The sequence below is a fragment of the Barbus barbus genome, assembly GCF_936440315.1.
Source record: "Barbus barbus genome assembly, chromosome: 5".
Classification (NCBI taxonomy): domain Eukaryota; kingdom Metazoa; phylum Chordata; class Actinopteri; order Cypriniformes; family Cyprinidae; genus Barbus; species Barbus barbus.
In genome coordinates, this window is record NC_136733.1 from 8,770,232 (window position 1) to 8,786,995 (window position 16,764).

At 36.9% G+C, this 16,764-nt stretch overlaps 2 protein-coding genes across 2 annotated transcripts; one reads left to right on the forward strand and one right to left on the reverse strand.

Moving 5' to 3' along the window:
- Positions 1-3,523: 3,523 nt before the first annotated feature.
- On the reverse strand, positions 3,524-4,896 carry LOC306869408 (transcription factor HES-2-like). The gene is made up of 3 exons (XM_079416176.1): positions 4,729-4,896; positions 4,499-4,594; positions 3,524-4,394 (listed from the first exon to the last, which is right to left on the reverse strand). Exons 1-3 carry the CDS (start codon positions 4,738-4,740, stop codon positions 3,897-3,899), a joined length of 606 nt encoding a protein of 201 aa, XP_079272302.1. The 5' UTR covers positions 4,741-4,896; the 3' UTR covers positions 3,524-3,896.
- Positions 4,897-12,090: 7,194 nt separating this feature from the next.
- On the forward strand, positions 12,091-13,918 carry LOC306869293 (uncharacterized protein; the record flags this gene model as incomplete). Its single annotated transcript, XM_079415987.1, has 4 exons — positions 12,091-12,132; positions 12,329-12,424; positions 12,531-12,630; positions 13,140-13,918. 4 exons carry the CDS (start codon positions 12,091-12,093, stop codon positions 13,916-13,918), a joined length of 1,017 nt encoding a protein of 338 aa, XP_079272113.1.
- Between the last annotated feature and the right edge of the window lie 2,846 nt (positions 13,919-16,764).

A 16,764-nucleotide genomic window follows, 5' to 3' on the forward strand; every position in this document is an offset into this window, starting at 1 on the left:
GGATGTGGTCAGATTGTATTTTTATTATTTTGAAGATATGTTGAGAGAGTATATAAAAACAGTTGAATTTATTCTGAAACTCATGTCATACATTGCATATTTACATTATTTTTACTTTTTAAAAACTTTTGTCTGAACTTAAAACAAAGAGGTCATTGCATCTTACCTTCACTGTTTGTTGTGTTGTATTTTAAAACCCAAATTGCATTTTCTTGTGGTTTCAAAAGTGAAACATCCTTACAATGACAAAAGATAAATGCACAGATATAGATAACAGTTGTGAGTAAAACTCAAAAAACCTTCTCAGCAAACGAACATGCCTGTAATGTATTTAAGATGCAGTGGTGTTAAAACAGACAGATGCTTTAGATGATAAATTTGTGATCTATAAGCAGTTCTTTCACAGCCTTCTCCAGATTCACCAGTTTATTGACCTCGTCTTCAAACAGCTTTTAATTTTCATCTCAACTTTAGGTCAATTTGAGAAGATTTCATCTAATGTTTTTAGTACAGACTACCTAATTTTAAGAGCAATGAACCATTAGGTAAAGTTTACCTAACATTTGTTACATTACTGAACTAAGAACTTACTTGAGTAAAACTTAGTAATATCATCCCTTGATTGATACTGTACTTTTAAAAGTGTTTTTTGAAGCTAGTATAGCACATGTTTGCAATGGTGTAGTAAGAAGTTGCCACTGCACTGACATTAGCACATTGCTCACTGAATTAAGCATCATTCACTACGAAGCCTTCATTCATATATAAGCGTCTTTCATACAGCCAACCACAACTTAACCACAAGCTATTCTCTTCAGTAAAATGGTAACTACAAAAGCTTCAACACAGCAGGAACTCTTTTTAAATGTCAAGCATAACCAAGCAATAAACACTATCAGGTCTTTCCCTTTAATCAAAAAAAATAAAAATAGAACTTAATTTCAGTATTTACTCTCCTGATCCAGCCCATGCAAAGCATATCGGTAACTAAAAATACACTTTCAGTTAAACAACAAACACGATTCAGGTAATCCTGAGGCTGAGCCAAAACAAAGTAAACGCTGTCTCAATATAAAGCATTTGGTAGAAATAAATCTCATATATGCAGTCTGGTTTTATGAAAAGATTTAAATTATTCTGATAGAATACAGATGTCGCAGTAACATAAAACTAAAACTTCTACAATGAAATAAACAGCCATGTAGCTCTTGGAAATTAGTATTTCATCATGATTTGGTATTAAAACTATATTTTAAACTTGAGACTACCCTATACAGACAGGTGAAATGCCTCGCTCTATTTATCCTGCAACATATCTTCATGTTGAATTTAGCACATGTAGATATGTTTCAAATTCATAGTATGGAAACTTTATGGAATAGTTAAATCCATATGCAGAGAGAGGCTTGAATGCCTTAAAAAATGTATGTGTGCGAAAGCAGTATGGTTTTGGATTCCTAATATAGGCATATATGGAAATGTAAACAATTCACCTCATATTACTTGGAACAATTGACATATTTTGGTCATAACTCAAGGAACTTGCTATGCTGAGAAGAGTGCATTCAAAAAAATCAAAATATTATTCCTTCTAATTTACTGTTATTGATTTATTTCATGATTTTTTTTTCTCTCCGTTTTACTTTTGTCTATATGCTAAACATTTCTGCTGTTATTTATCAGCTTTTTTTATTTATCTAACTATATCAGTTTGGGAATATTTCAGTCACTGGAGTTAGTTTAAATGTTTTCTTTACAATCATATTGATAAAGCAAGTCATAAATTTAGCCCCAATCCTAAACTGCTAAGATTAGGATTACAATACCTTCTAGAAAAAAAACCCGTATTATTAACCTCTAATATTAATCTCTTGTAATATTAACCATGAGACCACTTTAAATGTTCAATTTGCCAAGAGTCCATAAAGGTCAACTTGAACTTCAGACGTCTTTGTATGGGTCTCATTAATGTATATTGTAATAAATAATAAATAGTGCTTGTGTTGTGATATGATTAGATTTGTGAATATACAGACAATGTCCATTAGCCTACATGTACATTCAGCAATGCAATTATATTTGTCAGAGATGACTGTTTCTTTTCATTATATTGTCTGCAACCACTCAGTTGTGAGGGGTATTTATTTGTTAAAAAAGAGTTAAAAAATAGCCTACGCAAAGATGATTTCTTTGAAGATGCTTATATTTCTGAAGGTGCCTGCTGCTATGGCTATCCTGTTTTGCATTCATATAGCAGACTCTTTCATCCAAAACGACTTACAAATGAAAAATAGGCGATTCATCATACATTTTAAGAGTAAGAAATTCCTGCGAATCAGTGAAACATTTAGCAGACAACATAATTAAATTCTTCAACACCAATTGTACAATTTTCTGAGCATTAGTAGGCTATATTTTCCAAATTCATTGATAAAATGCGTAGCCTAAACAATAATAATAATAAAAAACTTGGACATTTTGAAACATGGAAGGCTATTCTTCCACTTTTTTTGAGAACCACTAATGACCAAAAGGGTGAAGCGTGGGAAAGACATCTGACCTTCATTCCCTGGCCACAATACGGTTTATTGCGCAAAGAATTTCACGCTTCTCTGATTCAAACGGATGGAAATGCGCGTGCCAGTTGTTGAGTCATGTGGTCTTGACACTTGCAAGACAAAATTGTGAGCCCACGACGTGTTAAACCAGGTAACAGTTTAGCCTTTTGTCATCATTAGCACCTCTCTGATGTCTAGTAGTCTTTTCCCAAGAGTTCAAAAACAGCTAAACGGAATAAAATTATCCCAGATTTTGAAGTTGCACAATAATCAACACGAGAGCAGTAAAAATGTGTCCAAACAGTAGATATTTAATCCTAGATTTTTATTTTCTTCGCATGTCTCACGTGTTCTCATTAGCTATAGACTATGTTCGTGCATTTTTTTTTCTATTTGATTGTCAAATGGAAACACTGTGATTTGAGACATAATGCAGCCCACAGTCAAAAGTTAATCAAAGCCGCGTGCATATGATACGCATCTACCCCACAAACCTAATCCTGCCCATTGCGTATCATATGCACGCCAAAGTCCATTTCTGCATATAAATAGTACGCCAAATCGACACATAAACGTGTTACTGATACGCACTTTCATGAGATCGGGTAGTTAGGCTATATGGCATGCCAATATCTTTGTTTAGGCGGATGTCTCCAAGGTGCCAAGGCACGTGGCACCTTTTCGCACTTTTTATTTATTAGCATGAGCAGACAAACGAGCAGAGGAAACCAGAGGTGTCAGAACAGAAGTCGTGTGGAAGTGTGCCGGCTATTTGGCGCCTCAAAAACGTCACATTTGGTCTCGCGCATTTCAAAGGGGTTGATGATCAAAGTGGACTGTAAATGTTCGGCGCGTGCTGAAACCGATCTTAAATGTTAGATATTAAATCTTCATGAAATCAACGATTAATATGCATTTAAAAGTAGGCCTAATAATAAACAAATACGCAAGAATATTTCATTTTTACATTTTAATGATGGAATGTATGTTTCAATCCCCCAAATATACAACTATAAAAAGGGAATGTCATGAATAAATAAATTTGAAAAATAGATAAATACATACATCAGCTATGTATTACAAATGATCCTACACCCAGTACAGATCATGCAGAAAAAGGGAAATCTGTGTAAAATATATATCGCATAATTTATCATACACTATTTACACATTTTACAATTCCAACTTGATGTCAGAAGATAAAACCATTACACAACATTTTTTTGGAAATAAACATGTCTCTCTGCAGCTTATAATTTAGAAGAGATGAACCATGTTTAATGATTACACAAGCCCAGTATTTTGAGTCCATTTCTCTGTAAATGTCTTTAATTTCTCTCAAGGCCAAGGCCTCCAGACTGTCTGGCTGACTGTCTGGTGTTGAGATGTTGGTGGGGCTGTCAAATGCAGAGTGTTGGAGTCTGTGCTTCTGAATGGAATCCTGGTCGGATGTGGCACAACGTTTCTGCAAGCTGTTGGAAGTCCTTGTTTGCAGACAGCGTTCTGCTGCAGATGATGCTGTGCATTTGAATCCGGAACCTGCTTTCTGGACGAGTTCTGGATTCTGACAGGCAGTTGAATGGTGGTCGACACGCAGGGCCGGGTCAGACGCTGACACAGTATGGCGGTTACTGAACCTTCCGGTCCACGGGCCTTACCTTCATCTGACAGGAAGCAGGCTGCTTTCTGAAGACACGATGAAAAGCCATCCATAAACTGACACTTTTCTCCTCCTTCCACATCTTTTGCTTTCTTGGCCTGAGCGACTGAGTTTTGCAAAAACAGGACGGTGTATTCCAGGATCTCTGCTTTCTCTATTCTCCTTTGAGTGGGACTCTGCAAAAATATCAGAGGACAATTTAGAAATCTATATTTAGAATTTAGATCTATAACTAAAACATGACATTATGCTGAGAAAATAAAAAGTATGGTGTTCTTACATTGTGCTCAGGGCCTTGCAGAAGCAGCGTTCTCAGGTTCTCCAGACTCTGATTCATCCTTTCTCTTCTTCGTCTTTCTACCTGAGGTTTTAACAGCTACAGGAAACATAACAGACCAATGTCAGTGGACAGGTCAGGTTATATTAAAATACACATGCCAGTCAGCTCAGTGTGACCTCTGTTTATTAGACAGCACAGAAAAAAAAAAATATATATATGTATATATTTACCTTTCTGTCCATTTTAATGGTCTCAGTCTCTCCGAGGTTTTTCGTTGCACGTGTACTCCAAACAGCAGTTTATATCAGAGATGATATAATCCTTTAAAGGTCCAAGTTGTCTTCTTTTAGGTATGCTGGAAAAGAACTCTTTTCGAGGTGCGCAGACAAGTGTGAGATGCCAGGCTGAATCTGAGCGCACGTATTTATAGGCTTTTGGCTCGTGGTTGACAAGCCACGCCCACTCTCTGTCACAGACCAATCATAGAGGCGCAATGTTCTAATGCACTGCTTGTTCCCAGCTAAAACCTAAGAACGAAACACTAAAAAAATATAGGGTATAATATTAAAAGTCATTATAATATATAAGCGTATATAAGTTGTATCCATTTAATATTAAAGACGCACAGAAGTTTAAACATTAGATCGAGGTCATTAAACCGTAATCGCATTCGGGCTATTGTAGTGTATTGGTTTACATATTTATTAGAAACATACTTTTTTTTTCCAATTACGTTTGTGCAGTTTAGTTAGCTAACATATAATCTGCACTGAGCCTTAGATCAAACGGACTGATGGAACACGCGCACAGACACCTATAGACTTCAGTGGGCACGTGTGTGCATGACAAAACAAGTGTCACACCGACAGTAAATATGCATATCAATAGTCAATAGCCCACGCGCCGCTGGCCAGACATGCCATTGGAATAACAAAAAGAAAAGTAGCTACTAAAAGTCTTATTTCCACTGTTGCACTATATCTGTGCGTCAGCTTAATTGATTTCGAAATTTAGGCTATGTAGCATATTTTAACTTTTGAAAGATCCTAATAGACCAACATGTGCCACACCTTTAAAGCAGCTTAAAACAGTAACTCAACAAAAAATAAAGCTTGTGTTACAGTGATTTAACTTTTTATGTTTACGGTGCTTAATGAATAAACAATAAACAATTAATTTATTTGACGCTTGACAGGACTGTGTATATTGGGGCAACGTTAAGGATTCAAATGCGCCTTATTTAAAAGGAATTTAAAATCGAGGGGAAAAAATAGGGTAAGTGTTTACACACTATGCGTAATAATAAATGAACCAACTGAAGTTTCATAGACCAGTGCCAGTCTTGTGACTGCACTTAAGCTAATAAGTGTGATGTGCTCAAAAAAAAAAAAAGTAGCATATGGGTGTGAATCATTAGGGGGTCCCAAGGAAACGTGTGCTCACACGTCTTTAATTCAGGAGGGCGCGTGCCGCGTGGCAACTTCACACCTGTAAACAACTCAAGCGTGAGTGAACAGTTCACGTGTGCATATGAAAGCGCGCGCATGTGAAAAGCAAGCAGTTCTGGTTTCTTGATTATTCATGGCACTGAAATCACTATGTAAATAGGCTCTTTTTCATTAATTTTCTGAAAATACATCTCTTCTTCTTATCGCCAAAACTTCGCTCAACGCCCTCGAAGCTGCAAGGATTGGTTTAACATGACAGAACGTGTCTAACCGTGATAGTTCCCGCATAAATTTACGGCCGGTTGTTCACTGGACAGCCTAGTTGGTAGTTGGATATTAGGTTGTTGGGCATAACTAGAGAAAAAATGGTCACTTAACCACTTGGTCAGTCAAACCTGCCAACCTTGCTGACCTCTATGTCCTTTGGGGATGTCATTGCATGACTCAAGACCGCTGGTAATCACTCATACTGCTATTACTTTTGGGGATACGTTTCAAAGAAAGGAAAAGTTAAAAGATAAAACAAAGACATTTACCATTTACTTCATCTTCATTCGACATATGGGCTATACTCAAGTTATCGCAGTATGTTCATAGTGACCTGATGCAGAGACGCAAGTTAAATGGCCAAACACTCATCCTATGGAAGTGATGAAAATAGAGACTATATGAGAACGCAGGCTGCATTTCCCATGCACTTACATGTTTATGGAAGAGTAGCGTGGGAACCTTCTCTTTGTCTGCTGATAATGTAAAAATTCTGACAGGTAATAAAAAAGGATTGAGGTGTCGCTCCGTGTTACTAGTGAGGTGTAAGTTGTTCGTGTTACTGGGAGAGCGTGGCTAGCTTGTTCCCATCATAGCACTTTTGAAACGATTGCCTGTTGGTTATGGGCGAATTTTAAATATTTACACAATTGCACGGCCTTTGGGTGCCCTTTGTGCGACATTCTTTTTTTTTTACTTATTAGGTACAGTCAGCCGATTAATCATTCCGTGCTGTCGTTATAGTTTATTAAAACGATTTACGTAGAACCATAGCCATATCCTTAGAAGGACGGTCCCGTCTCGTCTGCTCCTTTCTCATTCGTATGCGAGCAAACACATCGACCCTCACACTATAATGGCCCCTGCACGTGCCATTTGCTTTAATCTTCACCTTTTGTATACAGACTAGGTATATAATGAGGGTCGCTGAGTACAATCAGAAGAAAGCCACGGAGAAAAAAAGTGAAACTTTAGACAGTCTTAAAGGACGGAATATCACCGTAAAACTTCTATAGGTTACGTACGCAATATCACATTAAATTCATGACCTGGTGGACAGCGATTTATAAATGGCTGATCGCAAACAACTCCAAAGTGCTGAAAATAACGACTATATGTGAACGCAGAATGCACTTAGTTGAGTGACGCGTGGGAACTGGGAACCTTCTCGGTGCTCAGAGAAAATGTACAAATTCTGACAGGTAATAAAAAGAGCTGAGGTGTCTGCAGTCCGTGTTACTGGGAGAGTGTGGTTAATAGCTGCTTCCCATCATAACACTCCAAATAGCCTTCCTCTTGGTTACTGTTAAGTTTTAAATATTTACACAAAGCGCACAAAAAGCAGGCCTCTTAAAAATAAACGTTCCAAAAAGGGATTTTCATATTGATTTTGTAATCACTTTGGGTTCCTCAACGAACCTTTCAGTATGGCCTAATCATTTTTGCTAAGTGAAGAACATTTGAATAATCTTAAGAACACATAACTATAAAGACCTTTTATGTAGGCCTAATGGAAAGACGCCATGGATGTAAAAGGTTCTTCATATGCACATTTTTTTTTTTTTTTTTAATGTAGGCCAATGCATGTCTGAAATCAGAAACTGATATTGTCTTTTTAAAGCAATATATGTTGCAAAATTGGAAAAATTAAAAAAATACAATATTATGATTGAAACCCAATTTAATCCAAATAAATCCAACCCAGATAAATCAATGAAATCAAACGTCTGACAAGTTTGACATCCCACCCAGACAGAGTGGCCCGTCGCCCACGCTTCATTAGGCTACAGTCAAAATAGCAACCAAGGAAAGTTCACAATCTTTCAAGCGACCACTCTTCTAGAATATAGTTACAGAAAATATGATTTTTTTTAATTTATTTTTTTTAATTTATTTTTTTTATCTAGAATAGGCTAACTCGATTTTAGCAAGTATTTGGCACCTAATAAACGCTATTTTCCTCACTACAAACCTAAAACAACCATCAGGCGGCGATCAGTAATTTCGTTTGTCCAGAACAGGTTCACTGACACACGTTTGGTGTTAACAAGATGTGTCAAGAGAACCAGAATAAGAATAGCTTCACGCAGAGAAGGACGTGTGCTCTTTCACTTTCATACGAACTGGTTACAGTTTCCCACGGGAACCGCACTCTCAGTAAACCGTTCCTCAAATGATTGAGCGCTTAAGAAATAAAATATTAATTAAAAATAAAAGCTCATCATTAGTAAATCATTTGTTAAAATTTGGGTGTTTTATTTCGGAGAATGAAATACATGCATCTCACACATAAACCTACCTATAGGCCTAGACTTTATCAATTATAAAGCTAATCTTTTTTGTGCCTTTCGAGACTATTCGGAAAAATGGAGGCTATTTCGTTTTATGTAAAATGCGCAATCCGTATTTTACATAAAACGAAGTTATCCAACAAAAAGTTATTTTTGTTGGATCTTTATTCCTCTTTTTCTCATGGTTTCTTGTTTTTGGTCTTTCAAAAGTTTTCATAAATTTAACAGAGAGGAACTGCCAATCATACACCATAATACACCCATAATGACGGACTGTATCATAAAGGACTTTCACTGGAACTTGGGCTATAAACAAATAAAACACTGTTGTAATTCTGTCTTGTGTTTTATTTGTTTATTTGTTCACATCAATATTGAGTTATTATTGTTGTTAAAGCCTTGTCATGTCATGCTGATTTCAATAAAAAAAAAATAAAACTGTACCTAATTGACACAATATGGTTTATAGGATTTAGTAAGGCCAGGCAGAGGGGTAAAAACAACATAATATTAGTTAAAAATATTATAAAATCCTAATATTAATTAAAAAATCAAATTAAAAATGTGCTTTATAGCACAAAAAAGGCTCCGTAGAACACTAATCTGGTGTTTACAACCATTTTTATGAATAATGACAAACTTACCTTATTTCATTTGCTCAAGCACGTATTCAAAGATTTTTATTGACTTTTTTTCAAAGATTTTTATTGACTTTTTTATTGTCTTTGAAATGTTTTTTATTAAGCAGGTTATATGTGGAAACGTTAAAGACCACATAGCTTTTACCTATTAATATGGACACCCATTTGAAATCAAAGTGCTTCTTTAGAGCGAAATGGACTTGGAACGTTTGGCATGACTGATTTGCACATAATAAGATGACCAAACCTATAAGGCAGATCTTTAGTAGCCATCTTGCAGCACAATTGGAAGTTAACTGAGGCCCCCTAGTGGGAAACTACTGACATTTATAGGAAGATGCTATAGTGTTGGACCTCAAGGCAGAGATGGTCCAAGGCTAAAAAGGTCTATAAATTTCCATCCATAATGAGCACTAAGTGGTCACATATGATACGCATCTACCCCACAACCCGAATCCTACCCATAGCGTAAACCCATGCCAAAGTCCAATTTTGCGTATCAATACCACGAGATTTTGTTTTTATTTGGCGTAGCCTACTGTTTACGCACTTTCATGAGATCGGATTGAAATTTCGACCAAGTTCAACTCGTTGAGCTGACCGTTCCCTGATGCACTTAAATTCTATTTAAGATTTCTACTTATGTATGCTATCCTATATAAGATTTCTAGGAGTATGCTACTCCTCCATCAGTCTGGTCCGTTTTATTATTCTCTCTGTCATGGGCTATTGTTCTAGACTTTTCGATAGCGTTTACTTGCCCTCTCAACAGCTTGTCCATTCAGACGACACGTGCTCACACCATCCCTGAAAGCGTGGCGAATTCACACCTCTTTGCAACAGGCGTTCAGGTGCCGAAAGTTTCCACGTGCCCGTTTGCTCTGATATTCAGTAATGATCCAGCAGGTGAGCGTGCGCTAAGTTGTACATTTGACTGGTCAACGGCCATCAGACTGTGCGGACGTAGGCTATCAGAAACCAACATGGTTTCTTAATGGTTTTGCATTGAAAAAGGTGAAATTATTCTAAACTACTGCAACTTTGCATATTCCATACAAAACAACCATAGCCCGATTTCCGTAAAATACTAGGCGACCTTAGAAAGTTACATAGGCTAAGTCACATAGCCTACATGATTTCTCCGTCTTGGACCTTGAAATTTTAGTCTATTCTGTATGCAATGCTAACTTTTAAAATCAATCTCAAGTCCGACATTTGGTTTGAGCAATACTGAGTTTTCGTCACTAAATCGCACTGAACTAAAACCAATTTATAGGCTAATTATTGTATTAGCTGTTTATTATTATTATTTTATTTTATTTTTTGTATAGACCTAATTGAGCTCCCCCATTGCAAGCCATGTCTTGTGATGAAAATCAATGAAAATGAATTATAGAGACTTCACGCCAAATTCTCTGTTAAACAAGATGTGTCAAAGGAATCGTATACTAATGGAATTATGAGCAAGGGTGTGTATGCCACCACGCTACTTGACTAAACATTAAACTTTCCCACGGGATTTTTCTTAAGGTTGGCCATAAGGCATGATGTCCATGCAGGGGTCAAAAAGTGAAGCAAAGTTGTCAATTTATGAAGAGCATCATGTTTTCCATTTGACCTTGTTATTCATTGTAGGCAATGCCAAGGATTATCAAGTGGCGTTTTGCAACATCGATTTGCTTTTCTCCTTGAAAAATTATTTGCCAATATTTATTTATAGACTTTAGAGTTATAAAATGTTTCCTTTCTTGGTTTACAGAACACACGCGTGGAAAAGCGTAAACTCGGAGCAAGATAACAATTCTGAACATTGGCTTTCAGTAGCCTAGCCTATAGCCTATAGGATATGCATAAAAAGCAGGCTATAGCCTACAGATTAAATTACGCATTTTAAATTCAGACCAGTCAACTATGTTTATTTGGTGTTTATTCGTTTCTGCTCTGCATCGATATGAGTGTCGACCCGCTTCAGGTGTGAAGGCAATGCACGAAAATCGCTGAGCATCAAGGCTAATGAAATTCTAAGGGTCTCCGAGATGTTTGAGGACTCTAGTCTGGCGGTGTTAGTGTGAGTGTGTTCGTTTTTACACATATGCCGTGCCATAATATTCTGTTCCCACGAGAAAAAAAACCTGTCCCACACAGAGTTTTTGGTTCTACGAAAATTACGCTTAAAACAAAAGAAAAGTGAGAAATTAATCAAAGAGCAACATCTCTGTCATACTGAACAAAATATAGACATATATGGCATTTGAAGTTAAAAAATAAATCAATAAAATGTGCATGGACCGCATTTAGCATTTTTTTTATCGTCGAGAATTATATTAAAACACAAACTTTAAGAATAAAAATATAAAGGGTGGTATATATAGCCTATGGTTAGGCCTATATCTGGTGGGCTTGAGGTCGTGATCTGTGAACGGGAGGAGCTGTTAGTGAATTGAGTGTCAAGAAGTTTGCATACATTTGCACTGAAATGGCTCTGCATGGACTTATTGGTGCAATAAAACGAACAAACTATAAAATCATAAGCGTTCTATGACTACATTACTGGTTATTCTAAATAAACTTCTATGTTGAGATATAGGCCTATATGCAGTTTTCATTGCGTTTAAATCCACAAATAAAGCTTCATACCATAAGACTATAACTTTTGTTAGGCCTATGTTTTATTGTTAAATAAGTTCGCTGGAACAAAATGTGTGGTAACTGTTAGCTTAATCGATTTATAGTTTCTTATCTTGGATTATATTAAAAGGTCAATTGAGTGCAGCAGAAAGCCATAAGGGGGATACGACCACACGGTTAGACACGTCATTGACACCTCGTCACCAATGGCAAACCAGCATCCCCAATAAAAGCGAGAGTTTGCGAGGACCTTTGCCACAGTAGAAGAATTTTCTTAAGAAACACAGACCAACGGGAATATACGTTTTCAGCAGATCATGGTTACTCCAAAAATGGCAAATCGACGACCAACGAAAAGAGTGAGTAATAGCCTACTTAAATGCATGGTTTCTCTGTGATAGGCCTAATTCGTCCTCAATTTTCATTTTTATAATAAAGAAGAGATTTTTTTTTTTTTTTTTTTTAAGATCGCTAAGGTTTTCTTTTGAATTAAAACTAAAGATTTAGGGCTTTACATTTTAAATATAAATTAAATATATAATGTGATTCGTCTAGATCTTGAAACCGGTTATCGAGAAGAAACGGAGAGACCGGATTAACCAGCGTTTAGATGAGCTGCGAACTCTTCTCCTTGATAACACTCTAGACACGGTAAGAAAATACGGGTTTTTTCAGTTTTTAATCCAGCTCTTCCTTTGTTGATATAAATAAACATAATGAAATGTTTCAGCAACATAATGAATATTCGCTTTTACAGCGACTTCAAAACCCTAAACTGGAGAAGGCTGAAATTCTGGAATTAACTGTTGAATACATTCGGACAAAAGCCACAGCTGCGAGAGACAGGCCTAGTCAAGGTAAGTTTTCTCTATACTTGAATAATTGTTTAAAAGTGGGCTTATACTCCTATTTTACATATAAACTCTATATTATTGCCCTTATATTTGTGTAGAGATCTAGATAAAGTAATTGATTTGAGTTACACATAATGCGTCTAAGTTTGATGATTCTAATCGATTTTGTCTCTGTCTCTTTCTCCCTCCTGTTTTTATTATTCTCATTTCCTTAATCTAACCCAAAATAACTCCATATGCCTCACTCTCTGACTTCTCATTTTGACAATCAATAAACTATACCCATTTTTTTCTCTTAAATTCCTCATTCTTTAACTTAAATTCTTGATCTTTCTCAATTTCTTGATTCTGTTCTCTAACATTCCTTTAAATGGATCTTCAATAACAACCCTAAATCAACATCTCATGTTATTCTATATCACTTTAACACTCCACCTTTTTACTTTTTTTTTTTTTTGCATCTTTTTATACCTTCCTGCCTCGGCTCTCCTTAACCTCACCCTCCACCTCAGGCAACAAAGACTCAGACCCACATGATGCTAACACTCCGACTCTGCTCTCGAGGAGACCCCACATACCCTTCGCTTCAGTCCCCGAGCCCATCAATGTCCAGAAGCAGATGCCCTCCAATCCTATCTACAAAGCTGGTTTTAAGGAGTGTATCTCCCGCCTGGCCAGCTTCATCGAATGTGTAGAGCCTTCCCAGCGAGACAGCTTCATTCAAGGCCTGTGTCACCACCTTGACTCCTACAGCAGTACTCTTTCCCAGTGTAGAGTTTCCAGCCAAGCTGCCCACCATCCATGGATCCCAAATGCAGAGTTGACATGCAGGACGGACGTCCATGCGATAGGACCCATAAGAACCAGCACAGAGCCATTTTCCTACACCAGTAGTTTGTATCCTCAATCTTTTATGCTCCATCCCACAGGACAGGCCATGACACACCCCTACCTCTCCCCTCCATACTCCATCTCTCCTCCACCCTCTCCTTGTTACACAAGTAGCTCTCCTCCCTTCTCTAGTTCTCCCACATACCTCTCTGTCCCCTGCCATTTCCCTTTCCCTCCCTCCATCTCTCCACTCTCCAATGACTCTTCATCTTCGTCATCATCATCCACTCTCAGTCTCTCTGCCCCTGCTCTGCCTGTAGCCACAGGACCTCATGTTCAGGTCTCGGTGGGCTCCCCTACTCCAGTGCGACCCACTGGCACATCTCACTCCTGCCAACCACAGACTCTGAGACGAGCTCTATTCCAGAACCAGCCACAGTCTGTGTGGAGGCCCTGGTGAGCAAAACTCAGAACAATTAGTGACTCAAAGCAATAGCTTCCCATCAGACATCTTCAGGAGTTGAGTTTGCTTGTGAATGAGGCTGGGCTTCACATGCATGGAAAAGACGTGGAAGCGAGTGTCCTGGGCATGTGTACATTAGGAGCTCTGTGATAATCACACATGATTTATTGTATACAAATTGTGTAAATATATTTATTTGTTCCCTATTGTACATTGTAAATTAATTGTACCTTTTTCCCGAAATAAATCTATATAATTTTGTTAATTTGTATGACTTGTATGACTCTATCTATCTATCTATCTATCTATCACAAAGGAAATAAACAGAGCCTATATCTATGTCAAGATTTATTTATGTTTTAAATGAATTATCTTATACTCATTTATAATGCATTGATATGATTAGAAATACAGTAAAAACTGTAACACGATTTCCACAAAAATATTAAGCTAAAAATATACACAAAAAATAAATTAAATATCAAACCGTTTTCAACATTGATAATAAGGATATTAATAACTGAGTAATAACTGATGATAATTTAGAATCAAATCAGCACATTAGAATGATTTCTGAAGGATCATGTGACACTAAAGACTGGAATAATGATGCTGGAAATTCAGCTTTGCATCACAAGAATAAACAACATTTTAAAATACATTCAAATATATAATCTGCAGAAAACATCTGTTAGTGTACAGATGACAGAGAGACTGGGCCTAGTTGTCAACCACTCTTTCTCAGTAACTATTGAGTCAAAAGTCCATTTAAAAATTGTGTTTTATCTTGCAGTGTTTTTTTTATGTTGCTTTCAAAAATGAGTTCAAACCACAGCAGTCAATCAATTATTAATAAAGGTTTATTTTTCTTAGTACACATTTCATAAATGTCGGGGAAAATTAATGCATCCATGAATATATAGAATTTATTAATTAAAATATTTGTAGGCCCAAAACATCACCTTTACCTTCTACATGTCCGCTGTTTTATGAACAGTTCTGTTATTTGAAGACCTATGACACCGTGCCCCAGAAATGTGTCACGTGTCTACCCAAAGTCTTTTTTGCCCTCTGCTGGTCAAAGAGACATAGCCTACTGTTATCATTTATCCACCTCCTGCAAAGTACAAATTATAGTCACATTATAGTTACACCAATATATAGGAACAATATTCTTTTTACAACTCCATTGCTTACCTGTATAATAGGCCTACTTACCCGGGGGTTTGGTTGGTTTCAAGTAAACGCTCAAAATCCATTATTTGGGTAACACTTTACAATAATTCACTTTAATACATTAACTAACATTAAATAATGGAACATTATTGTAAAATGTTACAATTATTGTTATTAAAGCATATAAAACACTTAAATTAAACAGAAAAGCAAGCAGGTGCATGATTTGGCATGGCAGCCGATACAAATATGAATTAATAACCGTTTCATTACCTAAATCCTGCGTTTGGACCAGGCTCGGTTGCAGAATCACATCACTGTGTGCTTCTGAAATTATTATCTTTATCTATAGCCTATAGCAGGGGTTCTCAAAGTCTACATTCAAAGGTCCAAATCTGAATTTTCATCAGTGTCAAAGGTCCGGAACAATTGGTTATTACAAAACGTGTTTTGAATAAACATACATAACATATAACAAATAAACACTCATTTAAAAAAAAAAAAGGTTCCCTTTGCATTCAAAATACTTTAATAACAAGTGCAAAAGTGGCAAAACAATTAATTTAAGTGTCAGCAGTAGAAGTCTACCTATAATGTTTTTTCTCTGGCCAATGCCGATATTTAGAAATCAGGGCAGCCTATGGCCGATATATGATGCTGATTTTTTGGGCCGATTTTCTCTTTTTTCCCCCTTTATATCAAAAGAGAGTTTGCGTAAATGGTTATTGCAGGGCACAAGATAGTAATAGTAGTAGTAGCCTAATTCATAGTAATAATACATGGCTCAAAACTTAAGCACCTTCTCAAAACAGTTCTGACGCATGCTTTTTTGTTTATGTTTGCTAGACTAGCAAATGCAAGTTGATTCTCTGCCAGCAGGAGGCGCTGTTGGAGCGTGATATATAGCTGTTTCCCCGGTAACGACTGTAATCAAATAAGCGCTACTTTATCAGCCATTACAGGAAAGACAAATGGAAATTGATATCAAAGCTTTTCTGAAGAAAACGGACGGTTCTTTTAAAAGATACATGTGGTGTAGTGCATTAAGCACTACACTGCCAGAACTACATGCAGGAAATACTGTGCACATTGAAACAGACAGAGGGTGGCAACAAGGTCTCATTGTTTCAAAACGGGATGAGCCAAGATCGTATAATGTCGTCAACGAAGCAGGACGACAGTTCCGCCGCAACAGGCGCCACCTGAGGAAAACAAATCACAGGCACACAGAAACATTTGATGTAGTGGATGAGACCCATGACGATGCACACTCTCACGTCCCAGAGACACATGAAGAGACAGATCAGTCTGTACAGTGTGTGCCAGAGCAAACTTCACATAACATCAGTCCCACAACCACCAGGAGTGGTCGGGTTGTGAAAGTTCCGGTGAGGTTTCAGGACTAACTGTATTTGCCTAGTAATCAAGGTTAAGCATACTTATGCTTTGAAATGCTTATTGGTCAAGATGTTTGCTATAAATAAGAAAGAAAAATGTCCCTGTTATGAGGGCCTATATTCAATGTTCATATATTTTGTTCATAGCTTGTGTTGTTTGCTGTGAAAAAAGGGGGATGTGGTGTAGTGCTTAATGCACTTATTATGTAATTACATATTGACTCCACTAGAGGGCCACCTGGGGTTATGGTGTGGGGTTTTTGGTTGGAC

What these genes read in the sequence shown, in the direction of transcription:
- LOC306869408 (XM_079416176.1), bottom strand. An exon ending in TGCAAGGCCCTGAGCACAAT is followed by an intron (nt 4,395 to 4,498) that starts GTAAGAACACCA and finishes ATATTTTTGCAG; the next exon opens with AGTCCCACTCAAAGGAGAAT.